This window comes from Sprattus sprattus (assembly GCF_963457725.1).
Source record: "Sprattus sprattus genome assembly, chromosome: 1".
Lineage (NCBI taxonomy): Eukaryota > Metazoa > Chordata > Actinopteri > Clupeiformes > Clupeidae > Sprattus > Sprattus sprattus.
The window spans coordinates 66,374,772-66,392,160 of NC_137920.1; the positions used below are offsets into that span (position 1 = coordinate 66,374,772).

The window sequence follows — 17,389 nt, forward strand, 5'->3', positions numbered from 1 at the left end:
TATAGCTGTTCTTGGGCCGACTTCTTTATGAGAAAGAAATTGAATAAATCTGAAATCTGGATTTTCCCATCAGAAGTAGTGAGTGAGTGAGCAGTAGTGGTTCCAACTACAGTAGTATGTGAAATGTCCAATAAGACACAGCATACACAAATCATTTGTATACATCTTATTTATTTATTTAGGTTGTCAGTGCAAATAAACACCCAAAATGACATTAAAAAAGAAACAGTATTTCTGGTTGTCTCGTTGAAATTAAAAATGTTATTCACAAACTAAATTAAGTCTTTAATGCACAGTGCAGGCCACCATAATTCAGACTGAAGGGTGGCTCGAATGAAAACAAATGCAAAACCGTAACAGAGCCCTCCACTTTCACGCACTCAGAGACACACACACACACACACACACACACAAACAATGATAAAGTCACATTTGTCATCACAAGTAATTTGAAAATCAATGATTGTATCAAACAGACTGTTGCTGTTATAAGAGAACAACCTGCCAAGGATAAAACATTTATTTTACTTTGAGACCCAGCAGTACCCCAATCCCAGTATTGATACACAGGTCCTTTCCATGCAGCAGCATGCAACAGGCAGCAGTGTAGAGCAATCGGACGTAACACGACAGGTTGCAGAATAAAGATTATCATCAGCTCACAACATAGACACATGCAAAAAACAGAGCCATTCTCCGCCATGATATGTACATATTGAACAGAGTATGCTTGCTGTACATCATAGGGCGTTTAAAAACTAGGGCAATATTTTTTTTTTTTTTACTTTTGAACAATACAAAATAATTGTCTTCCTTAATGAAAGCACTATTTACAGAATATTTAATTGTTGTCAAACGTGTTCAATGGTTTAAAGACATATGGAGTTTTATGTACCTTCTCTGTACATAAAAAAAAAATCAATTTAAGACTGCATGACCATACCTGGATGGGTTTATGTGCGCAAACTCACATACAGTATACATACATGCACACGGGGAGTCACACACGTACAAACGCATGCTTACACACACACATGCTCACACGCTCACAGAGACGCACGGCCAACCAACCAATCAACCAAAAAAAGATTTACTTAATACTTTAAGTAAGCTTACTGCAGGTATGCCATTATAGTAGCAGACCCAAATGTCACCATCATTGAAGGTCAAATGACATTTATTTTTAAACGTCTGATTGCCAGATGACTGGTCTCCGGTCTCCTGATACAGAGCATTATCAGTAATGCCAAATCTGCCATTCTAAAGTTATTTCAGTCAATATAAAAGCCCATACAAGCTGTTTCATATTTTAAACAAGGTACAAAACATTCAGTGTTTCTTTTTCAAAACTGCTACAAGAGGTTCATGCCTTTCAACTCCATACATGTTTTACATATTCATGAAAAAGAAAATGGTTATGCGGACACAGACATTTACCGCACGGCTACTCTGTGATTGCAAGTAAAATCGCCATCACATGCTCCTTTGTGTGTCCACGCCTCCAATCATGAATCTCTCGACTGATTAGAGTTCGTTGTGATATTAGAGAGTCATGTGGGGTTCTTCGTGTGTTGGAAATAAATAAATACCTGAATTAATTACACTGAGATCACTGTCCTGATTCTGTATAAAAATGTTTTACATTTCTCATCTTTTTCTGCCCTTGGGATATAATCACACTAATGCCACTAATGGTTGTTGTTGTTGTTGTTGTTGTTGTTGTTGTTGTTGTTGTTGTTGTTGTTATGTTGTGCTTCACATTGCAATGTTCTTTACATTTCCCTTACTTGTACAAAGGTGGAATGCCCTGATTGTGATATAAATCAATATGAAAGTAGATGTCATAGAAATAGTTAAGAAAATGATCAAATATTTTTGCCCTTTTCCATAGTTCACAGAATATAAGGATGTGGGGTATTCAGAATGCAGTGCAATGTAACAGGGATGTAGAGCAGGATACACAATACATTTTGACTGATATGAAAAAGTAAAATGCATTTGGGTAACTGAAACTGGCTTAAAATAACTGTAATGTTAAAGTGCAATGATAGTGATGCTTTAATTTGGTACCTACTTAATCAAGCTATCATAAACTTGCACGTCAAAATCTACAACAATGAAATACAAAATGCTTGTAGTTTTGAATTCAAAAGGTTTGGATTTGGCTGTATTGGTCATATTATGCAACTTTGGATAGTCTTTAGTCTTTAAAAAGAAAGAAAAAGAGAGAGAGAAAAAAAAAAAGAAAACTGAAAAGACAGAAAGAAATTAGGAATGAACTGGGTGCCTCAGTAAAAACGTGTTCACAGTCAATCTCAGTCCATGTATACCGTGTCCTTGTCGAGCTCTTCAGCATTTTTTTTTCAGCGTGTGGAGGAGACTGCTACTGTGAGGAGCTCAGTCTGTGGCTGTACTTGCCACCATGGTCGTCTTCCTGCTCATCTGCCGCGGGCTCCTCTTTGACTTTAATCTCACACTGCCCTGTATGGCTCTGATCAGTTGCCTCTCTCCCCAGCTCCCCTTTGCCCCGCTGAAGCATGTAGTATAAGATGGGGTTGGCCCTGGTCAGCCTTGGGGAGTCGGGAGTGGACGCACGCTGCTCTTCCCAGCCGTTTCCCCCTTCCTCTTGCTTTGGGCTCTCCAACTCCCTCTTCACAGAGCCGGGACTCGGTGTTGGGGCAGTCTCGTTCTGCCGTGACTCGTCCTGGAAACCATTGCCGCTCAACTGCCAGGGGGCAGCCCCAGCGCTCCCAGGGCTCGGAGACACAGGCTGCCATGGTAACTGGGAGAGTTTGTGGTTGTAGTGAGGCTGGTGAAGGAGGCTCCCGTTGACCTTGGTGTGCGGGAGGCAGGGGCTTGAGACACCCCGGCCCTGAGACAGCTCTTTCAGACAGTTGTCTGACAACAGGAGCTGCTTGAGCACATTGAAGCCTTGGTGGTCTCGCTGAAGCACTTTGCCAACGGGACTCCTGGCTGGAGATTCCTCCTCCTTTGGGCTCAGCAGCAGACTGCCATTGAGACCCTCATAGGACTGAGGCCTTGAGCAGAGCTCACTGGTTAGCTGCTCAGCAAGTTCCACGCAGAGTCTCCTTCTCTTTGGACTGGGCCCCTGACAATCCTGCTGTTCCTCCTTCACAGCTTTTGAATCGTTGTCTGTGGGTGTGCCAGGGTTGTAGGTACTGGTCTGTTGTTTCAAGAGCTGACTGAGGAGACCATACTTAGAAACAATATCTGCAGGACACGGTTCACATTTAACATCACCCTGCTTCTCAAAGAGGGGTCCCTGTCTCTCATTATGTCCATGGTTCCAGTGATGCACCCCGTTGTCATTTTCAGAGGGACCTAAAAGATGGCTTTCTTCTCCTGGCTCCGTTTTGATTTTGATGTCCAGCAAGGGCCTGTTTGAGCTGTCAAGGATATCGGGGGCATTGGACGGCATCTCAAAATGAGCGCTAGGCACCTCTGTGCTCCTCGTCCCGCCGGATTTCTCAGTGTGAGAGGTAGAGCCCAACAGCAGCTGCAGCATGGTTCGTCTCTCCAGCAAACTCTCGATCTGTGACGTCGCCGGTGATGAGGGCAACTCTCTCCTGTGTGACTTGAAACTGCTGTAAGGTGGGTCTAAAGCTGGAGCTCTGTTTCTTTGGGTTGGAGGGTTTGAACGCTCCAGTGGAGCTGAGAGCTTATCTGGGGGCAGCCCAGGACTTGGTCGCTTGCTGGGCCTCCAGTTCTGTAGGGCTGGTGGAGGAGAAGGGGAGATGTTTGTTGGACTGCACTGTGCCAAGTTCTGCAGTAGTTTACTGGCACTAAAACCCGGCTCTGCAGCCTTTTCACCGGAGTGGGCCTTAGATTTGCACAAATCTAGAGGACCGGACTGGACATGAGGAGAAGAGACAGAGTACGGAGACGGACTGCCACTTATGGATCCATTCAAGGAGAAGGTTGTCATGGTACGACTAAACCCGCAGTCTACAGGACTTTGTCTGTGGCTCTCTTCATTTGACGCGCTACACGTCATTTTATGTGGGTCTGTGGGCATGCTGCTCAGGGTTGAGTCACGCAGCAAATCTGGATCATCTCTGAGTTTGTTTACCGTTTCAGTGTTTCTGCGATCCAACAGTAACTGCATGAGTGTGACCTTATGATGGGATTTGGCGTCTGGGCTAATATCCAGCTCCTCTGCCTCGGACACCTTTGGTCCTGAAGTGTCTGGTTTCCACTTGTTTAACAGCGTCTCTGTGAGCTTCTCCAGAGAGCAGGAGGAGGAAGATGAAGAGGAGGGTGGTGCTGAATAATGGCTGGACACTTTGGTGCGCATGGAGAGGTCGATGGGGGAGCAGCTGGAAAAGTAGCTCTCTGCATCGCTGTTGGATTTGGTTGGGCTGTTGAACCGGTTGGAGACCTGGTTGTCCAGCAAGAGAGATGACTCCCGGCTTGGCGGGCTGTGGTACCAGTTGGAGGCCTGGTTGTCCAGCAGGAGAGAGGGCTCCCGGCTTGGCGGGCTGTGGTACCGGTTGGAGACCTGGTTGTCTCGCAGGAGAGATGGCGTCCGGCTTGGCGGGCCGTGGTACTGGTTGGAGACCTGGTTGTCCAGCAAGAGAGATGACTCCCGGCTTGGCGGGCTGTGGTACCGGTTGGAGACCTGGTTGTCCAGCAGGAGAGAGGGCTCCCGGCTTGGCGGGCTGTGGTACCGGTTGGAGACCTGGTTGTCTCGCAGGAGAGATGGCGCCCGGCTTGGCGGGCTGTGGTACGGGTTGGAGACCTGGTTGTCCATCAGGAGAGACGCCGCCCGGCTTGGCGGGATGCACTCTTTCCTCTCCAGGTGTCCGCTCTTGGTGAGCTGGGACTTCTGGGAGTTGTGGTTGTTGAGCAGCAGCAGGAGCAGGCTGCTGCAGTTCTGTGGGGGCCTGGAGGCATGCCTGTCAAAGGGGCGTCTTTCCTTCTGGGGCTGAGGGCTGGTGCGTGGAGAGATGCCCCCGCCACTGTGTGTGGAGTTCAGAGAGGGGCTTGAGTTTGCTGATGCGAGGGGAGGCGTTCGGTTTTGGCCATTCAAAGAGTTCAACGTGTCTGGGACCATCAAAGTCTCTCCCGCGCTTGGCGGTCTTGAGTCCTGTGATTTCTGCGACGCCATGGCCACAAGCCTCTCGCTGGCTGACTGTCCGGCTATTTGTGCTTTGAGTGCCTGTTCTCTAGAGTACTGCTGCAGGTGGGCCTCACTGGAAAGCAGCAAGGCTAGCTGGCTGCAGGCCATGCTCGGCCGGGGCGAGGGGGCAGGGCTTGACCTCGTCTTCACCAGATTTGCCACAGCCTTCAGCCGCTCTGCGCAAGACACAGAGGAGTCGGATGGGCTGGGCTGTGCAGCGGCACTTGCGTTCGAATGGGGCGACTCAGAGACTTGGTCCTGGATGCCTTTCCGGCTTGCGTCATGATTCTGGATCTTGCTCTTCCGCACAAGGCCCTTGAGGCGGCTGGAGGCCGTGCCGTACCCTTGAAAGGCATTGTGGCGTTCGTCTGGGGAGCTCTTGCCGCCGTTTTGTGCTTCCGGCTGCTTCGGGTTCTGCGAGAGCTGCTGAGACATGGCCACTCCTTGGAGCCTTGAGCTGAAGGTCGTGAGCAGGGAGGCTAGCAGCGTGCTCTCCCCCAACGGAGACCCATCCTGGCCTGCCCTCTGCTGCTGCTGCTGCTGCTGCTGCTGCTGCTGCTGCTGTTGCTCCCCTCCTTGCCCATTCAAGCTTGAGGCGGGAGGTGTCTTCCTCTTGCCATTCTCTGTCTCCCCCCAATCCCCTGACCGCAGGAGCCTGGCCTTCTTTAGGTGCTGGCTGGCTCCACCCGGGGGACTGACCTTCTCCCGTGCGGCAGGGCCATGATTGGACAGCGGCGGCCCTTGAACCACAACGTGGTTCCGTTGTTGATTCTCATCGCTGCGGTCAGCCTCTGATCTCCTCGTTGCCGTGGCACCGGGCCCAGTCGCCACAGGATGCATTAGTAAACCTTCCAGATAGGTCAGAACAGCTGAATCCTGGTGTGTCTCAGGGCCAGCGTCTTCCCCATGAGTCATGTTCAACAGAAGGAGCGCCCCCTTGTGGTGTGCTGTGGAGACTCGTGACTATGAGAAAAAGCTGTGACCTCAGGATACACGATGACATTAACCTCTGCACATGAAGCCAGCTGAGCTCACTGTTTATTTCCAGTCAGTTGTTTTTCAAATCAGTAGTGCACAGCGTGGCAAAGGCCATCATATAGGTCAGGCAGGCAGGCAGTCAGTCTTTTGTGATTGTGGTGATGACCTGATGCAGTGCAGGGCTTTGGACCAGGTTTACAGACGGAGCCAGTGAGGAGTCAGGCGGACTTCTCCTGAGCCCTGCTGAAGCGTTCCATGCCAGTGGGGATGATTGGGATGTCTGCCGGTTGGCCCGTGGTTGGCTCTGTGTTGTCTTTCTGTCTTCCTGATCTCAGAGGGAGGCACGAAGAGATCTGTGGGGGGTAGAGAGGGGTGAGGGAAGAGAGGAAAATATGACATGAGTGTCAGTGTTTGGCACGTAAGGCTCATAACATTCATTTCAACACATTGCCTGCGCTTTGACAAGCAAGGGGTTCATTGAGATTGAGACAGGCCTGTCATGAAACTATGTTGTCTTTCAAACCGTGTCACTCATCTTTATGCATTCCCAGAACCACTTGCGGGCTATTTAATGAGAAACACCTTCACCCCAGGGTACACCTTGTCTGGTGTTTGACTTGGGGAAACTAAAAACAGATCAATGAATATGTTAGAGGAAAAATAAAATGACTGACATTTTTCTTATAACTCCAACCATAATCCATAGACAGTCGCATAGCAGCAGGCAAATACAATCTACAGCCCCTTGTGACATGTGTCTCTGTTCGCTTCTGCATGTGAAGAGCTTTCAAATACAAAGAATCGCAATATGTGATAATATATAAATCACGTATTGTTCACATTTTGTTTCCTTCAATTTCATTATTATTATTATTATTACGGCAGTTTTAGGCACCTTCAGTCCAACTACAGTAGTCTAGATGTCGACACAATTCTAGAATTCACGGGCATCCTATGTTCTCAGTCAGTAAAACAAAAATTTAAAACAATATTTTTTTTTTTTACATGCAAACGTTTTCATCTCTCTGTCCCTTAATTGTCATTACATTATATCCCATTGTGGTTATAAAAATGGTCATAAAAATGTATGCGCTGCCGATTATCTTAGAGAGACATTCAGAATTATTTCAGGCTTCATCAACATTTCTGTCAGTGCAGTAGTCCATAAATAGGCTACAAGGTTTGATAGCTTATCCGCTCTGCAACTCAGATGGCCTACCTAGGATAAAGTTAGACAAACTTTTATTTTCTCTCTCTCTAAAGTGATTAGTGCCATTCAGAGTAGTCTGCTTTTAGTTCTTCTCTGTTGGCACAGCTCTCATTAAACTGTATAATCAAGCGGCAGCCCTGACAGACAGGTCACCCAGGGCCAGATCTAAACCTGACCCTGAGGCACTACTGACAGGCTCTGGCTGGCTGAGCTGACATGAAGGACTTAAAGCCAGTCCACACCGTCAACGATTACGAAAACAATAACAACAACAGTAAATACTAGGGCTTTAAATACTCCAGCAGCTCATAACTATGGCAACGTCCACACCACACACTATAACAATAACAACATGAGGAACAAATTATAATGTTATGTCATAGGACTTACGTATACACAGATATTACTAATATACAGAGACTCTTATAAATAGTCGTACATAGAGACAAAGAATACAAAGAGGCTCATATACACAAAGATGTATACACGGAGCGGCTCATATTGAGAGACAGTTACTACTTTCAAGATGTGTCTTTGGATTTCTGTAAACTCCTAGCAACAGTGTGTTGTTTTTGTTTTTGCGAGTGAGTGAGTGTGTGTGTGTGTGTGTGTGTGTGTGTACAGTGTGCCTCTCTGGGGCCTGGCCTCACATCTATCAGAGTGTGTGGCAGGTCTGGAGCGTGAGTCTGATAAAAAGCCGTGGGGTCGCCGCCCCCTGCCTCGCGTCTGCCACCCGCAGACAAGCACCAGCGGCCCAGGTATCAACAGCCACAGGCCAGTAAACACTAGCGTCCTCAACACCCTGCCACTCACAGCGGAGCAGAGCAACACAACACAAGGCAGCAGGAGAGGAGGACACAGGAGCAACGGAGAGGAGAGGAGAAGAGAGACGGGGACAAGGGAAGAGAGAAGAGAGAAGAGAGGGGAAGAGAGAAGGGGCGAGAAGAAGAGAGGAGAAGAGAGAAGGGGAGAGAAGAAGAAAGGAATAGAGAGAAGAGAAAAGGATGCAAATGCAGATTTGAGGAGAACACTGGCCTCAGCACTGTGTGGGATTAGTATGAAGATAGTAATCAGTCATCATTCTGTTCTTGTCCTGCTAGCATCTAAGGGTATATTACTGTGTAACACTCATATAAATACTGGGCAACACTCATATAAATACTGGGCAACAGACATTTTCTTGGATGAACTTTGTATCTCTTCCCCTGTGGCTATTAGATGGCCTTAAATCCTGTACCATGTCATTAAGCAACAGATTACTAAATGAATGACTGAAACATTAATATCTGACGGAGGAATATAAAGCCATGTTTAAGTTTATAAAAAATTCATTTGATGTTACTATGTCCAATTTTGGTGCAGATTAATGACTAAGATTAAGCCCTACAATGAAGCACTAAGTCATTGCCTCCTCCTGGCATCTCTGAGTGATGAAGAACACATGACTAGATGTGCTACACAAAGATGGACATCAGAATAAGAGTCAGAGTCAGAGTCAAGAATGAGAATGAGAATGAAGACATAAAGATTTGAGTGTTCCTCTGTGTGTTCCTGGTGAAGTGAGCTACCACAGTGCTGTTTTGAGTGTGAGGCCGAGTGAGGGCCCACACAGACCTAAGGCAGGCTATTATCGCCTGGCTTTGCTCTGGATGCCAGCCACTCTGCGTGTGTGTGTGTGTGTGTGTGTGTGTGTGTGTGTGTGTGTGTGTGTGTGCGTGTGTGTGTGTGTGTGTGTGGCTGGCAGGTGTAGAGGAGGCAGCTTGGTGCTCCTGTCAAGCTGAGGCGGGGGTTTTGCAGGGCAGGGGCTGCAGCGCGGGGCTCGTCAGATAACGTGACACCGCCACGGGCCCGCACACACATATGCACTGACACACAGTCATACACATACAGAGGCACACACACAGGCACACACACACAGTTATACACACACACACGCATACACACAGTAATACACACCCACAGGCACACACACAGTAATACAAACTCACAGGCACACACACAGTAATACACACACACACACACAGACACACTCGAAGGCAAGCACATGCACGCACACACGCAAACACACACACACAAATATATGCACTCTCACACCCCCCAACCCACACACAAAGTCCCCCAGTCTGAACTGTGTCAGCCCTGTCTCGGCAAACACCAGCGCCCGGCCACAGTCACAGTCACAGCCACAGTGAGTGGCACATCCACAAAGGTTAATTAATACAGAGGCCTTCTCTTCACCTCCCTCCAGCCCTACTCACTTGCCAGGGACCGTCTTCTCCCCCTCCGCCGTTCCCCTTTGGCACCCGTTTAATGTGTTAAGTGTAGGCCGAGAGCGCGGAGCCTGATTGCCACCGCGGGTCAAAAGAGGAACGTGGACGTATAATTCACAGAGTATGCGTGTTGCTTTAGAGTGAGTAAGAGAAAATAACAAACTCAAATCCAATTACTGGAGTGTAGGAGGTGTTTCATTGATAATCTGTCTGCACGTCGGGGTTGTTTATCTAGCGGCGTGACATGATTAGCGAGTTGTTTTGTCACCTTCTGTCACACTGCAAGACTTCCGGGGATACAAACGACCTGGCTTAAAACAAACACCCGTGTCAGCTCAACTTATTTCAAATGTCATCAGAGAAGAGAGTGCCGACACCCAAACGTGCCCAGCAAGAGTAATTAATTAATAAATGAACTAACCCAGACTAAGCTATCGGACTCATTCAGCCTAAGCCAGTGACCCAAATTTGACTCCAACAAAAGGCAACCTGGTAAAACTGGGCCATCTGACGTCTCTTGTTAATCTTAATGGACAGGATTAAAACTACTTCCCTGCCACTGGCTTAGCTCCATTTTAAAAGAAAACAGAAAATGATGTGCTATATTTTGGCCTTGCTGACCTACAAACATATTGAGGTATTATGTGAATCCTAAAGAAAAGCCAAAGGGAGGAGCCTCATTCACCCCTATCCCACCACCATCACACAGCAGGTTAAAGTAACACCACACGTTTCATTGGGAACGAGGGATCATCTCTGGGGGGGGGGGGGGGGGAAGGAGGAGGCAGGCAGAGGGCAGGTACCAGGGGCTGCGTGAGGGGCTGACTACGTGCAGGAAAGCACATGTGTGTACTCCCAGCCTGCTTGAGGACGTGTGCCGTGGTGCAGGAGTCAGGCTCAATGAGACCTGGCGTGTAAGGACAGGCATACGTGTGTAATACAACCGCCCCCGTTGGAAATGACCTCACACATCTGTAAATGTGTCCTTGCACATGGCTCCCCAAGCACGACTCACTCTGCCGGACATGAAAGGGGGGGGTGGGTGGGGGAGACAGACAGACAGAGAGAGAGAGAGAGAGAGTGACAGAGACAGAGGGAGAGGAAGAAAGACAGACAGAGAGGGGGGTAGGGAGGGGAGGATAAAGAGAGAGAAGGAAAGTGGGGTGAGAGAGAAAAGGGGGGAGAGAGAGTGTGAGAGAGAGAGAGCATACCTCCTGAGCTACTGGGCCCCGAGTAATTATCCATTATCTTTGACAATGTCAAGCAATAACACCCAACAGCATTTTAAGTGATTTCGCTGGCCAGTGGCGAAAAAGCACGGCAAGGACGCAGGGAGCTTCATCATCTGCGGGTGTCTTTTCTCACACGCACACACACACCAACAACAGGAAGGTCACAACATTATCAGTGCCTCAGAGCCAATTTCCAGGCATAAGTCACAAGAAAATGGACTCTGCAACCAGGGCTGGACCCCATGCAAATGTCAGGGATTTTATATCCAAAGCCAATCTACTATCATTCACATGCCGAGTACAAGATTAATTGCAACCCCCCCACCCACCCATTCCCCCCATCTCCCCCATCTCCCCCATCTCCCCAAGAAGGGCTAATAAATGACTTCTATTGTCAGGGATTGTAATCCATTTAAGGCATTTAAAATGCATGATTAGAGAGAAGAAGAGAGCCGCGGGATGCATGTTTAAAGTCAAGGTCACTCCTTTCGTCTGGGCGGGCGGGCAGGCAGGCAACTTGATGCAACAGCTGGTGTCTGTTTGAAGCCCTCCATGTTAATTTAAAGTGACAATCTAGCCCTCGCTGTGTATATCACTAATATTTGACATGAGTCTGGCAGATGCCTAGCCTGAGCTTTAAAGGTAAGTCAAGGTTAAAGAAATGCAGGGGGGGAGGGGGGAGGGGGGAAGGGTGCGGCTACAAGCCATTATAATATGTTACCAGGAGTTTTATAGCAGTGCTTCATATGCAGCTTGCCATTTTCAAAAATGTTTTGAAATGATAAAATGCGAGAAAAAAGAAATCGCCTTGAGCAAATGCAGTTCTGAGACCTGTGTTGCTCAAGTCTCCCCATATGGGTATGGTGTTGTCGTATGGTGTTGGTGGTGCAGTGGTAAGTGTATAAATACCAGACCATTATCTATATAGGAGATTTATAGTATAGTATAGATTTATACTACTATGAAATGCCACAAGGTTAATGTTGTGGTAACCGTGGTGAACATACAGAGGGATTCAGATGAATCAAGCCGGCTAAAATATGCACATGTAGTCTACCTGGCGCGCACACACACACACACACACACACAAACACACACGCACACACAAACCACACTCACACACACACAGCCAGTAGCGTGCTCATTATTTCTAATTACAGTATCAAGCAGAATCAGAACACAGAGTGACCTACATTGCCACAGTCAATTCCCATGAAGCTTGCAGAGTCCCACTTCACTCCTTACATAAAGCACAGCGGTGTTAAAATAACACTACATTTGATTACACTACAGCGTCATGCCATTCCTCTACACCGATGATGCCCAAAATAACAGTCCTGAGTAGAAGCACACACAGACTTACAGCAGGGCCACTCAGACATGTGGTTAACAATAGACTCTCAGCCGCTAGATATTTTCTCTTCACATTTGTCGCAAAACAAACAGCGTATAATAAAAATGAAAATGAAATTGCATTAAAAAAACTCCTCTGTCTTTCCCAGTTATTTTCTGTGTGCTCAGTCAGAGCGTGAATGGCAGCATAACATTTGTTCCGTCTGTCGCAGTCTCTCACAGCTGATATTGTTATGATCTTTGTCAACAGTAACTCGGCGGCTATGACGAACGGGCAAATGGCACTACTGCACCCACTTTCACGTCAGTAACACCAGGATCTTGCGAGGCTTTTGTTGTGAGTGACTGAATTTCCTTTAGGAAGTCTAATATTTTTTCCGATCCAATGCAGGAGTTCCTAAACATTGTAATGCCACCAGGATATTGAACTAGTGGACAGCCAGTTACAACAAACCCTCTAATCATATACAGCATAAATCATGCTTCGTCACTGAAATAAAGGTGGACTTCATTGTGTGACATGTGGTTTACTTTCAGTGTAGTCCTTGAAATTTGGTGCATTTGTATTCGGGCCACACTCAACATAATAGCAGAGGCAGACTCGCAATAGCCCTGTGACAGGTAGGATCAGGTAGAATCGTTTCTATGTCCCTGGCACTTTTCAAACCATACCGCACCGCAGTGCTAATTAGGACAGCTGTGGTTTATAAATGGCCTACTTCAGTGCACAAACATATTTTTCTTAGAAGACTATCAGGGACAGGAAGGATTAGTGCGTAAATAGAACAACCACTGATCTACTGGTCCTGATAACTTCTTTTCACTTTGTATTTACTGTAGAGATTTTTATTTCAAGTTGTCAAAAGTGGTGGGAACAACATTGGTGATGGCAAAAAGTGGTGTGGACATGTTGGACGTGGACATTTTGAAAATAACACTTAAATAATAAAAGCAATTGAGAATCGTGCAGAAGTCCCATGACTTTGTGGGGTTTTTGTGGAAATATTACGGCAAGAGAAAATTGTGCAAAAATTTGCAAAATTACAAGATCGTGAAATCCTCATCATCATCATCAGTCTTCTGCTACTTCTTTCTTTCTTTTTCTTTGTTTCTTTGTTTCTTTGTTGCCTAAACTGTAGGCCTACTGATGGTTGTTTGTGATGGTTGTTTGTGACAACTGATTTTGGTCTTCGGCATGATTATTTACTAAATGTGAGAACTCTGGATCACCTGTGCAGCTGCTAGCAGCTAGCCCATTTGAACACCACTCAATCAATGACACATGCTAAACTAAGCTAGCCCATGTGAACACCACTGGCACCACTCAACCAATGACACATGCTAAACTAAGCAAGGGGGCCTCTTTTCCCCTCCTGCTAAATTCAGACTGCAGCAGTCCCTCTCCCATGGCATACCATAATAACCCTCGTGGGTGTTGTGATTACATTTTATATGGCCTACTGAGACATAGCGTTTGAAGCAGAGCTGTCACGGGTGTAAATGGCAATTAACCACGATTCCACGGTGAGCTCCATGGCACAGCCTCAGTAGTGGTTACAGTTGGAGAGGCAAGACGGCTCCAAAAACAAGCCCAAAATATCCTTCTAAATACAGTGAAATAATTAAATGAGAATCAAATCAATTAAGTGCACCCATTTGGAGCAATCCTCAGGTGCCACCCTTCCAGCTGACATTCCAGGCACTGGTCTGAGGCCAACGTCATGTCACATCACACTAGGGGAACTCAGAGTTCTAACTCTCAGTGCTTCTCTCTTCCTCTGTGTTTCAAACCTTTCCTTGTCTTAATAACTCTGCAATAACTGCAGAACCACACTCAAGCCCACATCATATAAGCTATTCTATAAGCAGTTAAAGTGGTAAGTGTACGAAAGACTACCTTAGTCATCGCATAGATTATCACTGTAACCTTAAATGTGCAGAGTGCAAAATAACTGGCAATCAAGTATGTCTTTAACTGTACAGTTGAGCCATGTTGAAATTTTACTAGCTGATTAAAGAGGCCAGTAAAGCCCAATTTTCACCCAGTTTTCACCACTAGAACTTCTAATACCAATACTTTACAACACCTATACCACTTTACACTAATAAATACCATTACTTTACAACACCTATACCACTTAACACTAACAAATACCAATACTTTACAACACCTATACCACTTAACACTAATAAATACCATTACTTTACAACACCTATACCACTTAACACTAATAAAAACCAATACTTTACAACACCTATACCACTGAACACTAATAAATACTAATACTTTACAACAGCTATACCTCGTAATACTAATAAATACTAATATGGCAGTTATTTATTCCCCATGATTATGTCTAATATGGCCCACTGCTTCTTCTGTTAACACTTTTCTTCCAATACTACTAATACATTTCCAGCTAATACTTTTGAACTGGTACACTCCTTATTTAGTATCCTTCTAACACATACTTATACAGTACGGTACATATTTAGCACGTGCCTCCTTACCCAGTGTGCACACTGCACGATGACTACTTAGGCTCCTGTCCTTTGGCCTTCTATCCAGCTAATCTATATCGACAGCTAATACTTTCTCCCTGGCACACCCACTTATTCAGCATCCCTGTCCTTTCCTACGTGTCCAGTCCCTCCTCCTGCCGGTGCCTCCTTGGCCTTGGTCTCGTCTGACCTGACCTGCCGCCTGGCCTTGGATCTGCCTGCCTGCATGAAAATGGGGCAGACAGGCTTGAGCACAGATAGCTGCTGCCGCTAATCAAGCCGACGTGTACTGGGGCACCGGATTAGCCCGCTCCACGCATGGCTCCGCTCACACGCTGAACAGCAGCGAAGCGCACAGCAAGGTCAATGTTAAACCTGCGCTTACTGAGCAGTGCTGTCTCCTCTCCAGACACACACTCACGCACACACGTACACAAACACAGACACACATTCACTTACACACACACACACACACAGAAAGTGTTTCAAAAAGCAATGAGTAAAGTAGTAACTAGAAAGGGATAAGTAGTAGGCGAAAGAAGCGATAAGTACAGAAAAAAGCTTTACATTCTGACAGAGCCCATTCAAGTATTGCTTTTGTGGTAGCTGAGGTATCAACAAGTGAGTATCAACCATGACCCTGTTGTATAAGCTCATATGGCCATTTCTTGAGGAAGATTACCCGTAGTTATAAAAATATGCATGCATCTCAGCAAGCTTCTAAAGCCTTATTCTAAGTACTACAGAATGTCATCAATAGCTAGGCTACTGCTATGAGGAAAATAATATCATAATATACAGATATCTGTTATCTGAATTGGACCTGGCCCAGATCTGTCAGTGGTCCACCAGAACAGACCCAGAGCACAGAGCATGGACTGCATCGGCACCAAAGCTGAACTGGATCTGGTCCAGCAGTCCAAGAGCTTAATTCTGCATAGAATTCTGCATAGCAATGCTGGAATTTGTCCTCACCAGCTACTTGTAGGAGAACCCATGTATTGCAAAGACACAGAATCAGCATCAGCCCTGGCCCTGCGACTCCAGTGGACTCAGTATGAGTAGTCCGGACTGGTGCCTGTCTAAGACGAGTTCTCTGATTGGCTTAAATAGGAGACAACAGCAGCCAGACACAAACACTGACCCCTCCCCTTCTGCATCAGCAGGAATATTTCATTATGGGCGTAACGAGTGCCATTAATCGCTCTTAACTAGAGGACACAACCTCACCTTGGCAGTCTAACACACAGCTGGGGGGGAAACAGAAGGGGGGGGGGGGGGCAGGTAGAAATTAAAAATCACAACACCCAGAAGTGTGCCATCTTCTGGTGTTTTTGACCTTAAAGTGTGAATACAGCCGGTGGCACTGAAACCGTAACAAAACCCAAACCATTTGGAGAAAGGGGGAGGGTAGGGAAAGAAGGGGGGGATGAATGGAGAGAGAGAGAGAGAGAGAGAGAGAGAAAGAAAAAATAGGAAGAAAGAGGAAGGTTGCCGTTGATCCGACAGTGGATCGCGGCGCCCTTGACACACTGACATGGGCCTCGCGTCATGTGACACTTTGTCATCAGCCACCTGGCAGACTCCCCACCTTCTCACGACCTCATCCTCCAGTGACCCAGCACAGCTGCAACACACACACACACACACACACACACACACACACACACACACACACACACACACACACACACACACACACACACACACACACACACACACACACACACACACACACAGAGCGACATGACTGCCCCAGTGAGGGCCCCTCCCTCGCGGCTGTGCGGGAAGGTCGAGTGGGTCACCATGTCCTCATCTGTAATCCTTTGCCATTCGTCAGCAGAGAGAGGGAGAGAGAGAGAGAGAGAGAGAGAGAGAGAGAGAAGGGGGCCTGGGGACAGGAAGAGAGGGAGGGGGGAAGAGAGAGAGAGAGAGAGAGAGAGAGAGAGAGGGAGGGAGGCGGCCTCGCTACAAGGGGAGAATGCCCAATTAGGCAGCTGTCACACAAAGCAGAGGCAGCAAAATCATCCCCCTATCAGACGCTGGAGTGAGTGAGCGAGAACGAGAGTGAGAGAACGAGGGAGTGAACGAGAGCGAGCGAACGAGGGAGAGAACGAGAGCGAGCGAGCAAACGAACAGCTGCGGGTGCCAATTCCACATATGCCTTAACCCCTTCAGCTCCGGACGGAGGGAGGGAGGCACGGCCATACCCCACCCTCGTCCACTTATACTCTTTTAACCCAAGCGCATCCCCCTGGCTGGCACAGAAACACCAGTAACATCTCAACACCATGATGAGTCTGGCAAAAATGCTGAGGGGAAATCTTTAGATCGGAATAAACTTCTGTGTCTGTCTGTCTGTCTGTCTGTCTGTCTGTCTGTCTGTCTGTCTGTCTGTCTGTCTGTCTGTCTGTCTGTCTGTCTGTCTGTCTGTCTGTCTGTCTGTCTGTCTGTCTGTCTGTCTGTCTGTCTGTCTGTCTGTCTGTCTGTCTGTCTGTCTGTCTGTCTGTCTGTCTGTCTGTCTGTCTGTCTGTCTGTCTGTCTGTCTGTCTGTCTGTCTGTCTGTCTGTCTGTCTGTCTGTCTGTCTGTCTGTCTGTCTGTCTGTCTGTCTGTCTGTCTGTCTGTCTGTCTGTCTGTCTGTCTGTCTGTCTGTCTGTCTGTCTGTCTGTCTGTCTGTCTGTCTGTCTGTCTGTCTGTCTGTCT

General features: G+C 47.1%; 1 protein-coding gene across 3 annotated transcripts in view; it reads right to left on the minus strand.

Annotated features, from left to right (window-relative positions):
- Positions 1-236: 236 nt before the first annotated feature.
- Positions 237-17,389, minus strand: part of nrip1b (nuclear receptor interacting protein 1b) — a 31,212-nt gene continuing 14,059 nt past the window's right edge. For all 3 annotated transcript variants that reach the window (XM_080833607.1, XM_080833609.1, XM_080833608.1), the window contains exon 2: positions 237-6,471. In XM_080833607.1, coding sequence (XP_080689733.1) covers positions 2,384-6,055 — 3,672 coding nt within the window. In that variant the 5' untranslated portion in view covers positions 6,056-6,471 and the 3' untranslated portion in view covers positions 237-2,383. The remainder of the gene's footprint in view (positions 6,472-17,389) is intronic.